We start from the raw sequence: 21130 nt of genomic DNA, 5'->3' as shown, positions 1-21130 counted from the left end.
TTTTGTATTATATTAAATATAATTATATATATTATAGTATAATATAATATAGTAGCTTTTTAACTATCCATACCAATTCAATCTCATAATTTATCAAACGTTATTATACTGATTTTGAAACCAGCATAGCTACTATTATTATAGTTTACCAAACACTCAGTTACTTTTTGTAACAGTGCTTCTTCCTTCAGCACGGTTAAAAATAATTTTTTCAAAATTTACAGCACTACCAAACTAAGCCAATGAATGAGGAGATTCGAGATGAACTGAAATTATTGGGGTTAAAAAAGAAACGACAACAACACAAAAAATAATAATAATAATAACAACAACAACAACAAGAAATTTTCAAACGACAGTAAGAAATGAAAAACACATAAGTGAACAACGACAAAAAAAGAGGAAAACCAAAAGAAAAATGTCGCCAAAAACTGAACACTACAATAAACAATAAATTAGTAAAATGACAACAGCCTAAAATTAATTAAAAAAGAAGAAAAAAAACAAGAGCCTTAGCGGGAACGAATGAGACATGACAAAAAAGCAAATGAGAATATGGCAAAAGTTAAAACGACAACAAAAGTAAAACCGTAAAAAAATAAAATAAAAAAATCAGACTTCTGATAGGGTTAGGGTTGTTCATGGGTTGGGTTGGTGCGGGGTAGGACTTTTTTTTCCCCGCCCCAAAGGGTGCGGGTTGCACATATTTGGCCCCAACGATGTTAGAAAAATTTCACAATCCAACAATGTTCGGGTTGGGTTGGGGCGGTACGGGGTGGGTTGGGTGGTCGATTTCAACATTCAAAAAATCAAAGACTTAAAGTTCAATATAATATTCAAACTTCATCATTAAATAGAAATAGCAACCATCCTTATCAGTCCGGCGAGAGAGCACCGGAGAAAGTGGGCAAGACGGTGGCCGAGAGGACTGGGCAATGGGGAGAGAGTTATGAGGGGGTTCACGGGAGGGGAAGAATAGGGAAAACTGGAAAGGAAGAGGCAAGAAGAGGGGGTTCACGGGAGGGGAGACCGAGAATGAGATTGTGAACCCTAATGTTAGCGAGCCTAGGGTAGAACTTAGGCAGTTCGGCTTAGGCCGAAAGCTTGGGGGTATGTTGTGCGGGTTGGGTTGGGGATTGCGAGTTGTTATGGGCCCAATCCGCAATCCGCCCCAAACACTTCGGGCCAGAGGTATAATGAGCTGTAAATTTAAAAATAATGCTGCGGCTTGCTTTTTTCAGCTTGGATTTGGGCGGGGTGGGTTGGGTTTGCGGGTTGTTCGGGTTTATGAACAGCCCTAGATAGGGTTAAATCCTCACTCTTTCGTAAAAGTTGGGCTCCATAAATTGATTCTACATGAGTCTCATAAATGGAGCTCACTCTATGTAAGAGTTGATATATCCCCAACAAATTATACTACATTTTTCACTTTAGAAACAATGGCAACGTCAAAACGGGAATAACACAACAACAATCATATAAAAAATAACAAAGACACAAATGAGAAAGCGACAAAAGAATTAGATAGCAATAAATGAAAAAAAAAACAAAATCTATATCTATCCATACCTAAAAACGAAGGGAGAATATCTTGAACGGTATATCTATCCAGTCTTGCCCAGTTTGAACATCAATATTGTACTTTTGACTTCTGAGCGCATATTTTGAACGGTAGTCTCTAGAGTGTACAAAGAGGCATCAGAAGAGGTGGAATTAAAAGAGTCCTCGTCATTGCAATTATGGAGAATCTGATTGGCACAACGTTTAACACGCTTGGAAGGATTTTCTACTTCCACATATTTAATCCTCATTGACGCCGGCGTAGCCGTCGTTCGGTTCATTCTATCGCCAACGCTATTACCTTCAGTTTTGCTAGTCATCCCATCAACATGCATGGCTAATGGTTTCATTCGTTGTTTGCTGCTAAAGTCAATTTTAATCAAGTAGTTAGTGGGTTAGGTTCACAAGTGAAAAGGTGGCTCTGATTTCCCTGCATTTACGTTGGAAGCAATGAAGACAGGTGAAAAATGCGAAAAAGAGAGCCAAAGTCAAACGCCTTGCATAGTTCGGTAATTAAAAAAAAGATATTCACAGGGATAGGCATGCAAGAAATGTTAGTTGCCAAGTCAGAGGTGAGAATGAAGGATTTCAAAGGAAAAGTTTCAAAGAAAATTAGAAACTTACCAATTTTGAGAAAGATGTTGGAAATCGTCACAAAGTGGGAAGGATTTCTTCAAGTGATGAAGCACCCGTAGATTTTTCAATTTGAATTTATAAGGAAGTTGTTCAGAATTGTAAAAGTAATGAGAGATGATTTTCGACAATAAATTTGCATATATGTTCAAAATATTCATGGATTCTGCAGATGTGAGCCTGTCGCAAACAAGGAAAGAAATTTTAGAAAATCTTTATCAAATCTTTGACATTCATGGTATGTTGGGAAGGGGAAACAATGTTCGGTAAAAAATATTCTGGGCAGGTTTTAGTCCCCTTCGCTTGGCGTGTGACACTCGTGGACTGGGGGGTTGATGTTGGGCGGCATTTTTAGAATCATTAAATGTGTAATCAATTCAAAGGCTCGTCGGAGCCCAAGCTCTCCCGAGCTTAAACTCGTAGAAGCCCAAGCTCTCCCGAGCCCAAGCTCGTCAGAGCCTAAACTCGCTGGAGCCTAAGCTCTCCCGAGCCCAAGCTCGCCAGAGCCCAAGTTCGCCGGCGCCCAAGCACTCCCGAGCCCAAGCTCTCTTAAGCCGAAAGTTTAAAGGTCACGTGATGTTATCAAGTGAAGTAACTGACGCTAATTGAAGATATTGAATGGCTCCTGAGCCGAAAGTTCAAAGGTCACGTGATGTTATCAGGTGAAGTAACTGACGCTAATTGAAGACATTGAATGGTTGAAAGTTAATTCTCATTGATTATTTATCAGTTTTAACTCACAAAAAGGTGAAGAGCCTCATTGTAATTAAGAGATAATAAACTCTAGAATTAATGAGAGAATTAAACTCCCTCAATTCTAATGTACTATAAATTCCCTCAAGTTGAGAGGGAAAGAAGGACACTCATTTCTGAATACAATTACTTTGTGATTGTCTTCGTTTTGTTTTTGTTATTCCTTCAGAGGATCTTTGTGTTCTTCAAGTGTTCTTTCAATTTCCTTAAATAATTTGCTTATTCAATCCAAATTATTAGTCTAAGGACGTTAGATAAGTGTTGGACAAAATTTTACTCCAACATTTTTGGCACTAGAAGGAGGACGTAGCCATCGTCGGAGCCAGCAGAATGAAGGTGGGGGTCAATCCAATAGGAATCAACCAAGGGACTTGCCCGAGCCGCAGGAACGACGTGAGGCACCTAGGTGTCGAAATGCTTTGTCACAGATTGGGAGTCATCACAATGCAACTGAAAGAACTAGGACATCGATGTTTGACTGGATAGAACCTAACTGTAAGAGGGAAAAAGTTGATAGCACCTGGACACCTGGGTCTGATGATTTCACCACTACTGATTTACGAGATTGACTCAACACATGACGGAATGTACAAGCAATTGTACATATGCCTTCAAATAGGAATTTTCCGGAAGGTGTAAGAAACTTGTTAGAAGAAACAGAGCCGCCATTCACTAAGGACATCATGGTAGAGGAATTCCCTGCTGATTTCAAGATGATTCCCATCAAGCAGTTTGATGGGAAAGAGAATCCAATATGACATATACATAGATATAGCACATGGATCCGAATTCCAGGAGCCACACAAGCTCAGATGTGCCAAGCATTTTTTTTGACGCTTACTAGGCCGGCGCTTCAATGGTTCCAACAACTAGAGCCAAGGTTAATTAGTTTATTTAACCAGCTGAAACAATAATTTGTAGGATGATTTGTGATAGCGAAAATTCGTAAGAAAGATAAGCTTTATCTGTTCTTCCTTAAGCAAGGAGCTGATGAATCGTTAAAAGCCTACATTGAACGTTTCAGTCAGGAAATGAATTATGTGAAAGGATACACTGATAGTGATGCTGTGGTTGCAATTCGGGAAGGGCTTCAGGAATGTGACATGCTGAAGTCAATTTGTAAAAAACAACCAAAAACCTTCGCTGATCTCGTGATTCGAGCTCAGAAGTTCATTAGCGCTGAAGAATACATACGCAATCGGAGAGGACAATCTCAAACGGATCAATCAAAAAATGATGGAAAGCGGAAGGTAGAAGAAGGTTCTAAAGGAGGAGAAGCAAAAAAGTAAAAGTCAAAGGCACAATAGGACGTGAAAAAATCCAAGATTGCCTTGACGTAAAATTTTCACGCTTACGCTCCACCAGATACGACAAGGGCCTACACACCCTTGAATACGACAGTGGCATAGATTTTAATGTAGATTCAACATCAAAATTTGTTGACTCCACCAGCCCCTATGACGGGAGATCCTTAAAAGAGGGATAAAAGTAAATATTGTTACTTCCATAAGGATCATGGCCATGACACCTCAAGTTGCTTTCAATTAAAAGGACAAATTGAGGCACTCATTCAACAAGGCTAGTTGCATGAGTTTATGGACAGAGTGATAGAAGAGAGAAGAACTGCACTCCCGACAACAATGGGAAAACAAGCAGCGATCGCACAGGGAACATATACAACAGTTGGGAATAATTCTGCGCTGAATGAGGTCAGGATAATTTTTGGTGGACTAGAAACTGGTGATTCCATACGAGCTCAGAACCTGTATGCTCGAGAAGCTAAAAGTCTTAATTGTAGCCAATTTATAAATATGACAGAACATGTCACAAAATTTACGAAGATGGAGAACATCGCCATAACATTCACAAAAGAGGAGGCAAGGAAGTTGCTTCATCCACATAACGATGCCATAGTTGTGTCTTTGCAAGTGGCAAACAGCTTAGTCCACCGGATTTTGATCAACAATGGGAGTTCAGCGGATATACTATTCAAGGATGCTTTAACCAAGATCAACCTAAGTGGAGCAAAGTTAACACCCGTGAACACCCACTTCAAGGCTTTACTGGAGCATGCATTCACGCTGAAGGAATGATAACACTCCCAGTTACTATGGGAGAAAGGGAGACAAAGGTAACAAGAATGGTAAATTTTTTGGTTATGGACCAACCATCTATTTACGATGCCATTATAGGGCGACCAACTTTGAATGCAATGAGAGCGATAACTTCAACATATCATCTAATGATGAAGTTTCCAACAAAGAATGGCGTTGGAGTGGTGGTCAGAAGCCAACAAGATGCACGAATCTGCTACGTGAAAGTAACCAACGGGAAGGTTAAGTTGAAAGGAGGGGAAGTCTAGAAAAGTGTTGACATATATTTGAAATGTTAATTAAGCATCTCAAGAAGTATTATCAATAGTTAAAAAGTTTAAAGTTTAGTCTGTGTTTGTACTTTGATGTGACGCCAGGTTTGTCAGGCGAAACATATTATTACTAAATAAAGTTGAAGTGTTTGCTAATTTATTCTTTAAATATTTTTTTTCTCATTATGTTCAATATGACAAAGAAAATGGGGGGGGGGGGATAGGAGTGTATCAATTCAAGTGAGATTATACAAGAAAATAAAATAAAAAAAAGCTCTGGCTCAAAAAAACCCGACCCCAAGTGGGCACGGGAAAATAAAAAAAGAGTTTCGACTCGGAAAAACTCAACCCCAGGTAGGCACGGGAAAATCCAAAGAGCTTTAGCTCAGAAAAACCTGACCCCGAGTGGGCTCAGGAAAATAAAAGAAAAAGGGAACAATCCGACCCTAAGTGGGCACGGGAAAATTCAAAGAGCTTTAGCTCAGAAAAACGCGACTCTAAGTGGGCTAAAAAAAGAGCTTCGACACGGAAAAACCCGACCCTAAGTGGGCACGGGAAAATAAAAAAAAAGCTTCGGCTCAAAAAAACTCGACCCTAAGTAGGCACGGGAAAATCATAAGCCGAGGGAGAAACTTGGTTAAAGGAAAAACCTGACCCCAGGTGGGCACGGGATAACTCTAACAAACAAATATTTTAGCTAGTCAATGTAGCAATTGCAAAGAAAAATAAAAAAAATTATTATGTTGCAGGAAAGATAACAAAAGAACAAGTTTCAATAAAGAAAAAAGTGTCAGCCAACCGGGCCCAAGTACACAAGAGCAAGAATGAAGAATATAGTGCATAGTCAAAAAAAAAAAAGCTTGTAGGTGTTGCTTGGTGGATTCATACATGGAGGATCGCTACTTGGTGATTTTTCTAAATCCTTCATAGGTTCAATCATCTCATCATCAGGGTTGAAGTCATTTTGTGTAGGTGCCGAAGGAGTCTGAACAACGTGAGAACTACTAAGAGGATCAAATGAGAGATTAAAGTCGAGGTCTTTGTTATAGAAAATGATTGCCTTCTTAGCTTCTTCGTAGCCTTTCCTAGGGGTGAAAGAAATCACCCCGAACCCGACTACCCGACCTTACCCTACCCGAAAATATAAGGTTTTTTTTTCAATTTAAAATTAGCCCAACCCGCAATGGGCGGGTAGGGTCGCGGGCCCAAGCCCATTACCCCGCTTAACCCTACCCGGCCTAAAATAACCATCTACACTTTTAAAAAAATAACCCTACATCATCTACCTTTCTTTCTCTCTCTCTCTCTCTCTCTAGAAACACGCTAAAGTGAACAAAAGCGTTTTTTTTTCACCGTAAAGAACTCTTCTTTCTTAGCCATATCACTTCTTAAATGTGAATGCTTAATGGGTTTTCTTCACTTTCATTCACAACCATGTTCACCGTTTAGAAAAGGATGTCTGGGGTTTTCTTTACTCTGGTTCATTGATTTTCTGAAATGGGTTTTTGAGGAGCTTTGCTCAGAAGCAGATTTTTGGCAGTTTCGGGAGTATTTGTTTCTTTCCTGGGATTTTAGTGCAGATCTGTCTGAATATTTGTGAACCCTTATCGTGAAGAACGTCTCACTTAAAATTTGGAGTTGGTTTACCCAAAGTAATCTGGCTGACCCGAGGTAACCGAATGGTATACGGGTTCTAAAATTAATTAACTATTGCGGCCCAGCATTTTCTCAGGCCAATTATTATGGGCCGGCCCAAAACAAGCCTAAAAACTGACCCTACCCAGCCAACTTTCACCCCTAACCTTTCCAGAACTCATCTTCAGCAAGCTTAACTTTATCAGCCTCGTACTTGGCATGGCAGAGCTCCAAATCTTTCTTCACTCACTCGAGTTCCTTTAGAAACATATCAAGAGTAGCTTTAGTCTCCATAAGAGTCTTCCTATCATTTTCAGAGGAGGTCAGAAGAGCATTGTATTTAGCTTTCCAACCATTGAGATGCTCTCCGTCTAGCAAACAAATTCTCAGATTGAAGCAATTTCTCTTATGTCGCCTTTAGACTGTCTTGAGATTCCTTTAATTTTGGTGTAATTACTTTTGCCTCTTCAAATATTTCTTTTATTCGAGAGTTGTACATAGGAAGATCTGCAAAGAGCTAAAAAAAAAAGAGGGTTAAACAAATTGGCTTAGGAAAGTCTAAGCACAATTTGGGCTTAGAAAATCCCAACATTAAAAAAGAAGGAGAGAGATAAAGCTAAGCCCAATTTGGGTTCATGAAATTTCAATGAAGAAAAGGAGGGGGCTTACCTCAGTAATCCGGCGCTCGATTGAATTAGCCAAGTTAAGGGCTTTTCATTTTTTAGCTCCGTCAATATGATCGTGAGGCACAAATTTTTCCATCTTTTTCAACATTGGAACATGGCAAGGGTGGATAGACAAGCGTACAAACCCATCAGTTACAACATCTAGAGTGGAAGTATCTTTGGAGGTTTGGCCAGGTTCATGACTCGAAGACTTTTTTGCTAGTCTTGAAGGAGGAAGTGGATCATTTGGTGCACGAGAGTCAAGATTTAATGCAGTTGATAGATTAAGGCTAGTAGGTGGAACGTCAAAGGAGGACTTTCGCTTCTTCATCCGTTCCTTGAAAATCTTAGGATCAAAGGTTGATTGGCTGGGGGGCCTCGTGGGCCTAGACGCCAAGTGAGATTCCAAGTCCTTGGAAAAATGTCTAGACACGTGGTGCTCACGTGAGCGGGAGCCATCGCCACGATGCTCAGAAGGAAGTCTGGAATCACATTTGCTAGCCATATCTGTCAAAAAAAAGGTAACAAAAATCAGTAATAAAATATGTATAACAGGCATAAAAAAAAGTCAGGTGGGAGTGTCGATAAAGTCACACCTATTTTGTCAAAGATAGCAGGGTCAGCGGGTTGACAAACGTCAGAAATAGGGTCATTCAAAACTAATTCCATGTCATTCAGAGAACAAGATGTATCAAGCGATGGCCCGGTGCCACTCAAAGATTCCTCTAAGGTAGTCGCATCAGACATACCATTAAACAGCACATCTGTATCAAAAGTTTACATTGTGGAAGGAGATAAAGTTCTCGCGTCACATAACCAATGGGCATCTAACGTTTCTTTAGAAAGAAGATACTTTGCGTTTCTGATTGCCTCGTCAGCTTTTTTCACGGAGCTAATCTTGTCAAGTGCGTCTTGAGAAAGGATGACCTTGTTAGGCCTAGGAGGAATCACATTTAGGTTGAGGTCCCAATTTTCAGAAACTATGAACCAAGAAGATCTCCAGTGTTTGTCGTTTTCAATACAATCCAAGATGAGTTTCATGTTTCGTTTCGCTTGGAAGTAAAAAGAACTATTGTGCCCGAGTGTTTTCTTTTTTACATAGATGCCTCTAAATTCGTTGACAGTCAAGTCTCCCAATCCAAGTTTCCGCCAAAGGTCAAAACAAGCGATGGCATGACGTAGCACATTCCGACAAAGTTGGCATAAACTCAAGTTAAAATATGCCGGATAAATGGGTGAACTGAAAGCTGAAGGCCACATTTGGAAAAATCTTCGAAAAGCATGATCCTATCTGTTAGAGGGGATGTTAAAGTTTCATTTTGTGTCGAGAGGCGAAGTGAAATATTGGAAGGAATACAATAAGTGGTGCGAATCCTTTCCAAGTCTTCTATCATAAGATGGCTATGTAAGTCTTCTGAGTCGGGCTCAGATTGATCAGGAATGGTCTTTGAAGACCTGTCAGCCACTAAAGAGTCATCATCGGAATCTACCCCAACTGAATTTTTGGGGTCGGAGCTAAGCGAATTCTTGGGCTCGGACACAAGCGTTTTCTTAGGAAAGTCAATCTTCTCCCGCTTATTTTTGACGTCGCCGCCTTCATAAGTTTTGGCGACATCTCTAGTCTTGCCGAGTTTAAACTTCAATATTGTGCTTTTGACTTCTGGGCACATATCTTGAACGGTAGTCTCTGGAGTGTACAAAGAGCCATCAGAAGAGGTGGAATTAAAAGAGTCCTCGTCATTGCAATTATGGAGAATCCGATTGGCACGACGTTTAACACGCTTGGAAGGATTTTCTACTTCCACATATTTAATCCTCATTGACGTCGGCGTAGCCGTCGTTCGGTTCATTCTATCGCCAACGCTATTACCTTCAGTTTTGCTAGTCATCCCATCAACATGCATGGCTAATGGTTTCATTCGTTGTTTGCTGCTAACGTCAATTTTAATCAAGGTGAAGGATAAAGCCAAAGTGTGGTGTAGTGTAAAGAAGCAGGCAGTTACCTAAATTCAATTTACATCAACTATCACAAAGGCAAAGAGGGAACATACGAAGATGGCAAGCGAAAGGAATGCAGAAAATAAATGTAGGAAATATCATAGTGAGGATCTCCCAAAATTGAGTTTCCTAATCTTTATTCTGTAAGTTTCCATGCTTGGCTCAATCAGTAGATATTTTTGTAAAGTGATCAATATGTACACTTCCCGAGAGCCAAAGTCAAAGGCCTTGCATAGTTCGGTAATTAAAAAAAGATATTCACAGGGATAGGCATGCAAGAAATGTTAGTTGCCAAGTCAGAGGTGAGAATGAAGGATTTCAAAGGAAAAGTTTCAAAGAAAATCGTCATAAAGTGGGAAGGATTTCTTCAAGTGATGAAGCACCCGTAGATTTTTCAATTTGAATTTATAAGGAAGTTGTTCAGAATTGTAAAAGTAATGAGAGATGATTTTCGACAATAAATTTGCATATATGTTCAGAATATTCATGGATTCTGCAAATGTGAGCCGGTCGCAAACAAGGAAAGAAAATTTAAAAAATCTTTATCAAATCTTCGACATTCATGGTATGTTGGGAGGGAGAAACAATGGTCGGTAAAAACTGGGGGAAAATTATGGGCAGGTTTTAGTCCCTTTCGCTTGGGGTGTGACACTCGTGGACTGGGGGGCTGATGTTGGGCGGCATTTTCAGAATCATTAAATGTGTAATAAATTCAAAGACTCGTCAGAGTCCAAGCTCACCTGAGGCCAATCTCACCAAAGCCCAAGCTCTCCCGAGCTCAAACTCGTAGAAGCCCAAGCTCTCCCGAGCCCAAGCTCTTCAGAGCCTAAACTCGCAGGAGCCCAAGCTCTCCCGAGCCCAGGCTCATCAGAGCCCAAGTTCACCGGAGCCCAAGCTCTCCCGAGCCCAAGCACTCCCGAGCCCAAGCTTTCCTGAGCCGAAAGTTCAAATGTCACGTGATGTTATCAAGTGAAGTAACTTACGCTAATTGAAGACATTGAATGGCTCCTGAGCCGAAAGTTCAATGGTCACGTGATGTTATCAGGTGAAGTAACTGACGCTAATTGAAGACATTGAATAGTTAAAAGTTAATTCTTATTGATTATTTATCAGTTTTAACTCACAAAAAGGTGAAGAGCCTCATTGTAATTAAGAGAGAATAAACTCTCGAATTAATGAGAGAATTAAACTCCCTCAATTCTAATGTACTATAAATTCGGAAAGAGGGACACTCATTTCTGAATACAATTACTTTGCGATTGTCTTCGTTTTGTTTTTGTTATTTCTTCAGAGGTTCTTTGTGTTCTTCAAGTGTTTTTCTAATTTTCTTAGATAATTTACTTATTTAATCCAAATTATTAGTCTAGGTACGTTGAATAAGTGTTGGATGAAATTTTGCACCAACAAATAATAATAACAACAACAAGAAGAAAATTTCAGACGACAGTAAGAAATGAAAAACACATAAGTGAACAACGACAAAAAAAGAGGAAAACCAAAAGAAAAATGTCGCCAAAAACTCAACACTACAATAAACGAGAAATTAGTAAAACGACAACAGCCTAAAATTAATTAAAAAAGAAGAAAAAAAAAAGAGCCGTAGCAGAACGAATGAGACATGACCAAAAAGCAAATGAGAATATGGCAAAAACTAAAACGACAACAAAAGTAAAACCGTAAAAAAATCAAATAAAAAAATCAGACTTCCGATAGGGTTAAATCCTCATTCTTTCGTAAAAATTGGGCTCCATAAATTGATTCTACATGGGTCTCATAAATGGAGCTCACTCTATGTAAGAGTTGATATATCCCCAACAGATTATACAACATTTTTCACTTTAGAAACAATGGCAACGTCAAAACGGGAATAACACAACAACAATCATATAAAAAATAACAAAGACACAAATGAGAAAGCGAGAAAAGAATTAGATAGCAATAAATGAAAAAAAAAAAAAAATCTATATCTATCCATACATAAAAACTAAGGGAGAATGGGATTTTTTTTTTTGGATGAATGACCTATTTTTTAATTTTTTTTTCTTTTCTTTTCTTTTCTTCTTAAAGATTTTTTTCCCTTTTTTTCCTCCCTTATCTTTTTTTAATTGCGTCTTTATTTTGATTTTTTTATATACTTTCAAATATATCTCATTTAAATACTTTTTACACAGTTATTTAAGATATATTTTTCTTAATTACCTTGTTAAATTAACTTATTTTCAAATATATTTCTATATAAACATTTTTTGTCTATGATCCTCATAAATTTCAGCTTTATTTGTGAAATATTTTACACACTAATAAAGTGTGCCTAACATTTCGCACAGAAATGTTCCTTTTTTTTTTTTTAAAGATTTGTCTTTTTTTTCAATTTTTTACTTTAGACCTTTTTTCCCGTTTGTCTTTACTTATTTTATTCTTTCTTTTTTTTCTCCTAATAATTTATGTAACCGTTGTTTTAAATGAGTCAAGCACGCGAAGAGCGCGTTTTTAACTAGTAATAATAAACGACAAAAAGTAAAAAACTGAAAACGACGGCCAAAAATTGGAAAGGAGAAGAAGCAACAAAAAATTGAAGAACAATAATAAATGAGAAAACAACAAAACCAAGAACAATAACGAAAAACTTGAACTACGGAAAGAAATAAAACCAAAGAAAAATCTTAAAACGACAAAAATTGAGACGACAAAATAATTTAGAGGGACAAAAATTGGAAAAGCGATAGCAACCTCAAAACGACGAAGCAATTGAAAAAGACGGCAAGAAATAAAACAACAAAAAACAAAAACGACACATACGTGAAGACTGACAGCAAACATAAATGTTTAAGAAACCGTTGATATAAGTAATATATATATATAAATGATACCAAAGGTAGTAGACACTAACTAACTGGACACTAACTCTAATCTCACCTTTTATACTCATTTTCAGTTGTCAATTTTTATTTGATAATTGCTATCTTTTATTATTATGCTGTAATCTTGTAGACAGCTACTAATGGAAGAATAACAATTCAAAATTGATACAAAACATTAATATTAGAGTTAAGTCCCTAACATTTTTCAGAATATAAAAAATTGATATTTAAAAGTTAAAACTGTTTCCTTAGTTTAACGTGAAGAAACCTTATATTGAATTATGTTGTATTTCTAGATCATTTATTTAAATATTTCAAACATTATGATTTGTGCGTCCCAATTATAGTATTTGTTTAATTTGTATTATTTTAAGTAAAGTTTATATTTGCTCATTCGGCACAATTTAAATAAATAAATGTTCGTTTGGCCTTCAATGAAGTGTCCCTAAGCCCGCCATGAAAACCAAATTGCAAGTATATAAGAGCAATTATTTATTACACGTCATACTGGTTAGGTAGTACACCCGTTAAATGAGAATGTATCTTTTAGATATTTTATCTATATTAATTTTCTTTCCTAATAGGTATTTGCATTGATTGTTGAATCAAAAATACTCATTATTCTATCCAATTTTTTTATTTTAATCACTTAACTTTAAATTATTATTTTTATTCCTAAAATTACTGTAATCAAATTTCTCTGGAACGTCTCTTGCTGAACTTTCTTCTTCTTTTTTTAAACTTATAAGTTGCTAACATATATATTTTCATATAAATAAAATAGAGCTACATTTCGTCATTTAAATAAATAAATAAAAAGAGTGCTACGTACACTCATGAGTCACAAATATTGTTCGAGCACAAATATTAATTGGACTGCATTGTGTACACACAAGTACCGCTCAACTCATAGTACCTTGTGTCAATATATTTTTTTGATAACAGTATAGCTCTCTTCTTCTTATTTTAGAAGTATATGTTAGCAACTTAAGTTTAAAAAAAAAAAAAGAAAAAAAATCAGCACGGGACTTTTCAGAGAAATTTGATTACAATATTTTAAAAATAAAAATAATAATTTAAAGTTAAGTGATTAAAATAAAGAAATTGAGTAGAATAATAAGTGCTTTTGACTCAGCAATCAATATAAATATCTATTAGGAAATAGATAAATAAAAGTAAAAAATTGATGTAGATAAAAAGTCTAAATGATACATTCTTATTAAATGAGTGTACTATATAAGTAATATGATGTGGTATTAGTGTATTGAATAATTCCTATAAATAGAGTAATAGGCCATTAATGCTCAGAGCCATCAAATATTTCTGTCTCCTCCACTTTCTCTTCATATCAGTTCTATTTCCGAAGCTCTTGAACCTTTGTTCTTTATTTCTTCAGAGTTTGTGCAAAGGTGCAGAACCATGTATATCAATTTTGTTGTGTTTTTTCTTTCTTCTCCTCTTGCTAGATGTTCAAAGTATTTATAGTAGTCTTATAGTTCAGGTAGTGCACCCTTACAAAGCTCGAGTCTTGAATTTTGTGGGTTAGATTGTCGTGAACCCCATTTCACCTCGACATTGTTTGAAAGAGACGGAATATATTCTTAAAAACAGTCCCAACACGAATCAATTTCAGGCCTGTTTAGTTCATTAATTCGAGTTGATATGTGACTTTATGTGAGAGTTTTTTACTGTAGCAAAAAAGTTAGATGTGACTGTTTTTAGAGTTTTTTATTGTAACAAAACTCGAATTTTAAACTCAAATCGGTGAAATGAAAAGTTATTCGAAAAATCCATGGCTTTCAAGACAATTACTATATACCTCCAAAATTGAGCCATTCAAAAGGACCTACGAAAAGGTATTTGACACTCTAGACCTGATAACCCTTGCAAAGATTATAAGAATAATATGAAACGTTAAAAAAAAAAAAAAATCCATTTGAGCCTTAAGGATGTACACATCCGCATTAGTAAAATAATCGACAAAAAAAAAAAAAAAAAAATCCATTTGAGCCTTAAGGATGTACACATCCGCATTAGTAAAATAATCGAGTTTGAGAAAGAGCTGAGAAGGCCAAGGAATTGAGTTCCAAGGTTATCATTGGGATAGAGCAATACAAGTAGGCCTAAAAATAAAATAAAATAAAAGGAGGTATTTTACAAAGCTCAACAATAAGAATAGATTTGAAGACAAAAACTTTCTGTTTAAAAAAGGAAGGAATGTGTTAGAACAAACACAAAAAGAGAGATGAGAACCCTACAAGTATGGTTGAGGGAGATAACATTAAATTTATTATTATGGTTTGGAAAATTAATATTATTTGGAATTAGACGTCTTAAGTCTATGTTGTTGGGAGCAACAAAATTGTAAAAAAAGAAATCAAGCAAAAACTAACACATAGAGATTCAATTCAATGAGAAACTACGTCATCTTTCAGCCACTGTAGTAGTTCACTATGATAAAAAGAAATGTACAAGAGAAAATCGTACACCCCTCTACTCTTTGCATTATCTAACCTCTCTTTAACCCCATAACACCGTGCCCCTTTATAATGAAAACTAGGAAAACTAAATTTTATAAGTGTAAAATTCTCAAACTATCCTAAATAGGATTTTTGTCTATATGTGAAATCCTCTGCGTAAGGAAAAAACCGTGCACAACGTAACAAATATGGTTGCAATGAACAATGATTCTAGACCAGATAACTATAATCATGTTCTTGATCCATAAAAAGCAGATAGAAGGAATTTGAGAGTGGGAACTTTAATATACTGGCCTTCAAATTTCAAATAAGAAATACTAGATGTAAATATTTGTGTCGCTCAACTCAATTTTTCTATCTTAAATTTCTTGCTTTTAAAACAATGGCCCGATCACAAAGAAAAGTTTAATTTTGTAACATCATATATATTAGTGGCTTAAATTTCATTACTGGTTTTTTTCCCACTTTGTTTTCAGTTGCAGGCAGTGGAACATTCTTTGAACAGTGTCAATCTCAACCATGATGGGGTTCCTGACATACAATCATGCTAATATATGATCCCAAAGTATGTCTCGTATAAGGCGAATTAGGGACAAAGCCAAAAAAAAAAATTAGTCATACGAGTCCAAGGGCGTGACTGAACTAATGAGATGAAAAAAATAAAGAGATGTAGGATTGGAATACAAACTTTTTTATAAAATTTTGAACTAAACTAATAGTGCTATCTCGCGAGACTTACTTTTCTTTCATCTCTTTTTTTTTTTACTTTTTTAATCTATTTATACCTTTTTTTAATTTCTTCCTTTCAATAAATCGCCCCAATAATTGAGTATAATTTGGTTTTAAATGTATAAGTGCAAATATGCAAACTTTTAATTTAGGGTAATTTAATAAATATCATTTGAAAGTGCATGAGTTAGGATTTTTATATTTTATTTTTTATTTATAACCTTTTTAGTTAAATAATTACACTAATAAAAATGTATTATCAAGAATAAAGAGTAAAGATCCAGACTCATAATTCTCAACAGTAAATTTTCCATTTAATCTTTAGTTTATTTATATAATTGAATCCAAAATAATGGGTATAATTTTCGGTCCAAAAGTTGCTCCGCCCCCCACTTTGACATTATGAGGTAGCTGAAATTCGTTAGTTAGTCACAATCTGGCCCACGAATTAGTTTATAGGGTTTACTTAATCCTGAAGCTATTAAACTAACACTAATCATCTGGTCAAGCCAATGTGGTTGTTGGCAAGTAGAATGACAAATCAAGACTACTTTGAACTTAATCTCAAAAAACAAAAAAAAGTGTGATAATTTCCTTGTGCTTTGCTATGAACTTTTTTTTTTTTTAGAAGAACTATGAACTGATTATTATAATATGAAGAATTTTCATTATTGATGTAGTAAGGAATTTCTGGTACCTGAAAAATGAATATTGAAGTATGAATTCCACCAAACTCTTTCTTTAAATTCCTTTTTGTTTCCTGTTTAATTAGTCACGAAATTTGCATATTCATACATCTATAAAAAAAACAAAAAAAAAATCCAATTTTAAAGAACATTTCAGCTAATAAAAAGACACAAAAATAAAGAAAAATAAAAAAGACAGTTATGCATACCAAAATTAACAACCTAGTTCGTTGATTAAAGATGATATTTTTCCACAAAGAGTTGCTCATATTTATCCCTTTACAAGACCTAATCAATGAGCTAAAAGAACGTTGTTAATCCAAATGCAGCTCAAATCGGCACAATGGGCAAACATTACTCTTCTCAAGCCAACGCAAAATGCAACGTTCATGATAAAAGTGCAAACAAGGCAACCGAGAAGCTTCACACTCTAACAAAATCTCTTCTAGACATATCGCACAATATCCTTCAATACTCGCCCTCCTTAACACTCGCGTCGCGGCGCAGGACGACGCGGCGGAAGTTGAGATCTTCTGGATCATGGACGGCTGGGCGTGGAAAGGAACCAGCATGTGAGAAAGCATGCCGGATATGGTCGACCATGAAGTGGCGTTATCTATGAGAACTTGTCTTTGAGCCATGAACTGGAAATTTCTCCTGTGAAGGCTCGTAAAGATTGACGGATCGGCATCGTCTACCGTGACGTATGTCGCGAAAACATCGATCAAGAACTCGGGGTTTGCCGAGGTTGAAGTACTATTAGTACTTTGATCTGTTCTGAGGTTTTGATATGGTTGCCAGCCCCATACCTTGCAACTGTAAATGGACATGTTCTGAGAAGGAATAAGGATGAAATAGAAGAGAGATGAGAAATGTTTGATTCGAGAGGACGCTTGTTAAATAGTATTTGGTGTTTTTAGTTTTGGTGAGTTGTATTTGATTTGTAGAGTACTGGGGAAGAAACAGGATCGGCTTCTAAACAGACTTTTGGATTAGGTGTTTGCTTGGAATTTAAGGTTAACAAGTTGTTATGTTGGCGGTCGTTATGACTCTGCCCTCGTCACGCTTCAAGATGTGTGATGATTTATATCTTTTAGTATTTTTCAATATTCTTCTTTTCATTTACATATATATATATATATATATATACATTCTCTTATTTAAGAGAAAAAGAAAATAGTAGTCAAATAAATTTTTAGCTTTTCTAATTTTTTTAATATCAATTGAAGTCACAAGTCGTAAAAATAAAAAAGTAGGTCTCATTCTCTTGTGGGGCCCACGTGGGACCACTCCTATGTCTCGCAGAGTTGTGGCTCCACGAACTGCATTGCAATACTCGTTTTACTTCAGTAATTCTCTCTATCAAAAAGCAAGTTGAACTAAAGATGAAGGGGCTTTTCATGCCACTGGATAAAACGTTGGGCTTGGTCTTAGGAAAAGGCCATGTATAAAAACGTTAGAAGTAATTAAAATGTAATAATATCGAAGCTATTTTTAGAAATATCGATTATTATACAATATTACAAAAATACTAAATTTATTTGTATAGGACATACTTTTTTCCTGTGTTACTCTTATTGGGTATTTTAGGCTTGTTCTTTATATGGTTAGCTGTTTTTTTAGTCTGATTTTTCCTGGTCATAATTTTGATATTTACCTTCTGTTTTTTTAACTTTATTTGTTTGTTTTTTATTAATCAATCATTATGATTTTATGTTGATTTGGTTTTTTTTTTTTCACGGGTTATTGTTTTCCCCCCTTCTTTCATTTTTGAATTCATTCGTGTGTGTGCCTTTTTTTCTACGATTTTTTCATTGCTAGCTCACGTTCTCTGATTCTCTAGGAGCCATCGTCTGTAGGTTGTTGTATTTTAGGCTTGTTCTTTATATGGTTAGCTGTTTTTTTAGTCTGATTTTTCCTGGTCATAATTTTGATATTTACCTTCTGTTTTTTAACTTTATTTGTTTGTTTTTTATTAATCAATCATTATGATTTTATGTTGATTTGGTTTTTTTTTTCCACGGGTTATTGTTTTCCCCCCTGCATTCATTTTTGAATTCATTCGTGTGTGTGCCTTTTTTTTCTACGATTTTGTCATTGCTAGCTCACGTTCTTTGATTGACGCTAATCGTTGGGGAGAGGAGCCATCGTCTATAGGTTGTTGTCTTGTTGATCGTTGATTGATGTTCATCATTTGGTTGCTCCGTTCTTTGATTTGCTACCCCTTTTGGATTTCTTTTTTTTTTTTTTTTGATAATGCTTTTGGATTTCTTTGTTGCTCATCGGCCGGGGGTGCACAAGTTGTGGTTTATTTTGTGGGAGTTTCTCCCGTAGAACTAGAAAAATAAAATCACAGTAGTTTTATTTTTTTCAACTATTTTCAGCCATAAAATATGTATTAAAAACTGTATATTTTCTATACATTTTTTAATCTCATTTAATTTTGACCAGATGCAACCGGACAGAAAACTGATCCTATTGGTAGGATGTTTTTTTTTTTTTTTGATAATGCTTTTGGATTTCTTTGTTGCTCATCGGCCGGGGGTGCACAAGTTGTGGTTTATTTTGTGGGAGTTTATCCCGTAGAATTAGAAAAATAAAATCACGGTAGTTTTATTTTTTTCAACTATTTTCAGCCATAAAATATGTATTAAAAATTGTATATTTTCTATACATTTTTTAATCTCATTTAATTTTGACCAGATGCAACCGGACAGAAAACTGATCCTATCGGTAGGATGACGTACCGAAGACAATCTCTTATTTTGTTGCTCATCCTTTTGATTTTCCCAGCTTGTGTTTACGTTACTCTATTTCTTTGTTATATATTCTTTTGATAATGATTTCATCATTAAAATAATGAAATTACTTATTCGTTGTATCTTATATATTCTCATGTTTCGTATATAATTTAATATTCGGTGTTCATTTTCATAATGATGCATGATTTTCATTTGACAGAGTTTATATTCTTTTTTTGGCGCAATGGAGGCAGATAATGGTATCATACCCTTGGATGTTGTGACCCAATCTTTTTTGAATTATGTTGTGACTGATTTTCATTTGATTGATTTGTTTTGTAATTTTCTTTCATTATGGTCTAATCATTATTTTAGAGAAAATAATTTTTTCCGTTAATATTTTCTTACTAGGTTTTATGTTTCTTCTTTTTTAAGATTTTTTCTTTGGTATGATCATATTTCTTCTTTATTGTATTATTTTTTGATGATTTTTCATGAATAATATTACGTATTGTTTTGCTTTTTATTTTCATTTTGATTTAATCATTATTTTAGTGAAAATACTTATTCGTTATGTACATATTTTCTAGTTAGGTTTTATGTGTTTTCTTTATTAGAATTTTTCTTTCATTATGTATGATCATGGTTCTTCTTTATTATAATCTTTTTTTTTATGATTTTCCGTGTTGATATTACTTATTGCTTTGCTTTTCATTTTCATTATGGTTGATCATTATTTTCGTGAGAAGAACTTTTAAGGCTAGTTTTAGAGCATATGTAGTGGGTGCAGAGTTTTAGAGTTTTTTTGGCAAAATAAAAGAGCCACCATTTTTAAGATTCGGTACAAAAGAAAATTAGTGAACTCATTTTTTAAATGCATTGTTTTAAGATTATTACTCTTTACTCTTGATTAATACTATTTTCACTGATATAGTTATTTGACTAAAGGACATTAATTAGAGAAAGGGATAAAAATCTAAAACTCATCCGTTCTAAGGAGTACTTGTCTCATTTTCTCTATCAACAATGATTGAATGCTACAATTAGCCTCAATTGGTTTTCATGACAAAAGTATTTTGTATATACAAAATAGTTGAATTTACTCTTAGAGTGCATGACTCTAAATTTTTATTTTTCACTCTTGATTAATACTCTTTTAACTAATATAGTTATTTAACTAAGAATGGTATTAATCAAAAGTACTCATGTATTTGTCTCATTTTCTAAGGCATTTAAAGAATTTATGCATACGCTCCATTTTTAAAAAAAAAGAAATGTGTCCACTATTGATAAAAATAATGAAAAAACAAAGTATATGGAAGAATATGAAATGTGTCCATTCAACAAGTTTCATGTGGTTCAGTTTACTACATTCCTCGCTCGGGGAATTCAATAGCCCACATGTTATCTGCTTTTACTTTTTCTAATAGTTCGGATATGGTTTAGCTTGATACTAATCTCAGATTTATCAGTTATTTTGTACATGTTGATTTAGCTGTTTTTTAATTAATACCAGCCGGTTTTTCTTTAAAAAAAATTTAAAAAAAAAAGAGAGGGAGAAAATTTTTTTCCTAAAAAAAAGAGAGGAAAAAATAATAACTTATCGTAATAAATAATCCAAGTCATTATTAAGGGAAAAATATCTAAGTGCGTAGGAATTTTAGTTGAGCCTTTTACATTAACATAATTGCATTAAAAAGTAAACGTTTTTTTTTTTTTTCAAAATATTTCATAAATAGTATTGGTTTTGAATTTTTTTTTTTTTTTGTGTGAGTGTCATTGTCACATTAGTTTAATATACACAATAAAACTAGTATTATTTATGAAATATTTAAAATAATAAGAAAATATAATTTTTGCAATTACTTACATGTGATTCTTGTGTTATAGAAACTAGTGTAATTACAAAATATGGTTTCTGTCATTCTGTGCGTTGCGATTCTTTTTGTTGTAATCACTTACGCGAGACGGACACAAAATACGATTTTTTGTTGAATTTTTTACGCTACACAAAAAAAAAAAAA

At 34.9% G+C, this 21130-nt stretch overlaps 1 protein-coding gene across 1 annotated transcript; it reads right to left on the bottom strand.

Annotated features, from left to right (window-relative positions):
• Positions 1-16679: 16679 nt before the first annotated feature.
• LOC21388242 (E3 ubiquitin-protein ligase RNF181) lies at positions 16680-17195 on the bottom strand. Its single transcript, XM_010113672.1, has one exon. It carries the CDS (start codon positions 17193-17195, stop codon positions 16680-16682), a length of 516 nt encoding a protein of 171 aa, XP_010111974.1.
• Between the last annotated feature and the right edge of the window lie 3935 nt (positions 17196-21130).

Source organism: Morus notabilis, unplaced genomic scaffold (genome assembly GCF_000414095.1).
Source record: "Morus notabilis unplaced genomic scaffold, ASM41409v2 Scaffold704, whole genome shotgun sequence".
Classification (NCBI taxonomy): domain Eukaryota; kingdom Viridiplantae; phylum Streptophyta; class Magnoliopsida; order Rosales; family Moraceae; genus Morus; species Morus notabilis.
Note: the sequence above shows the minus strand (reverse complement) of the source record. Positions and strands in the feature narration are given on the sequence as shown.

Bases quoted from the DNA above. Each gene is read 5' to 3' on its own strand.
- LOC21388242 (XM_010113672.1), bottom strand. From the start codon at position 17,195: ATGTCCATTTACAGTTGCAAGGTATGGGGCTGGCAACCATATCAAAAC.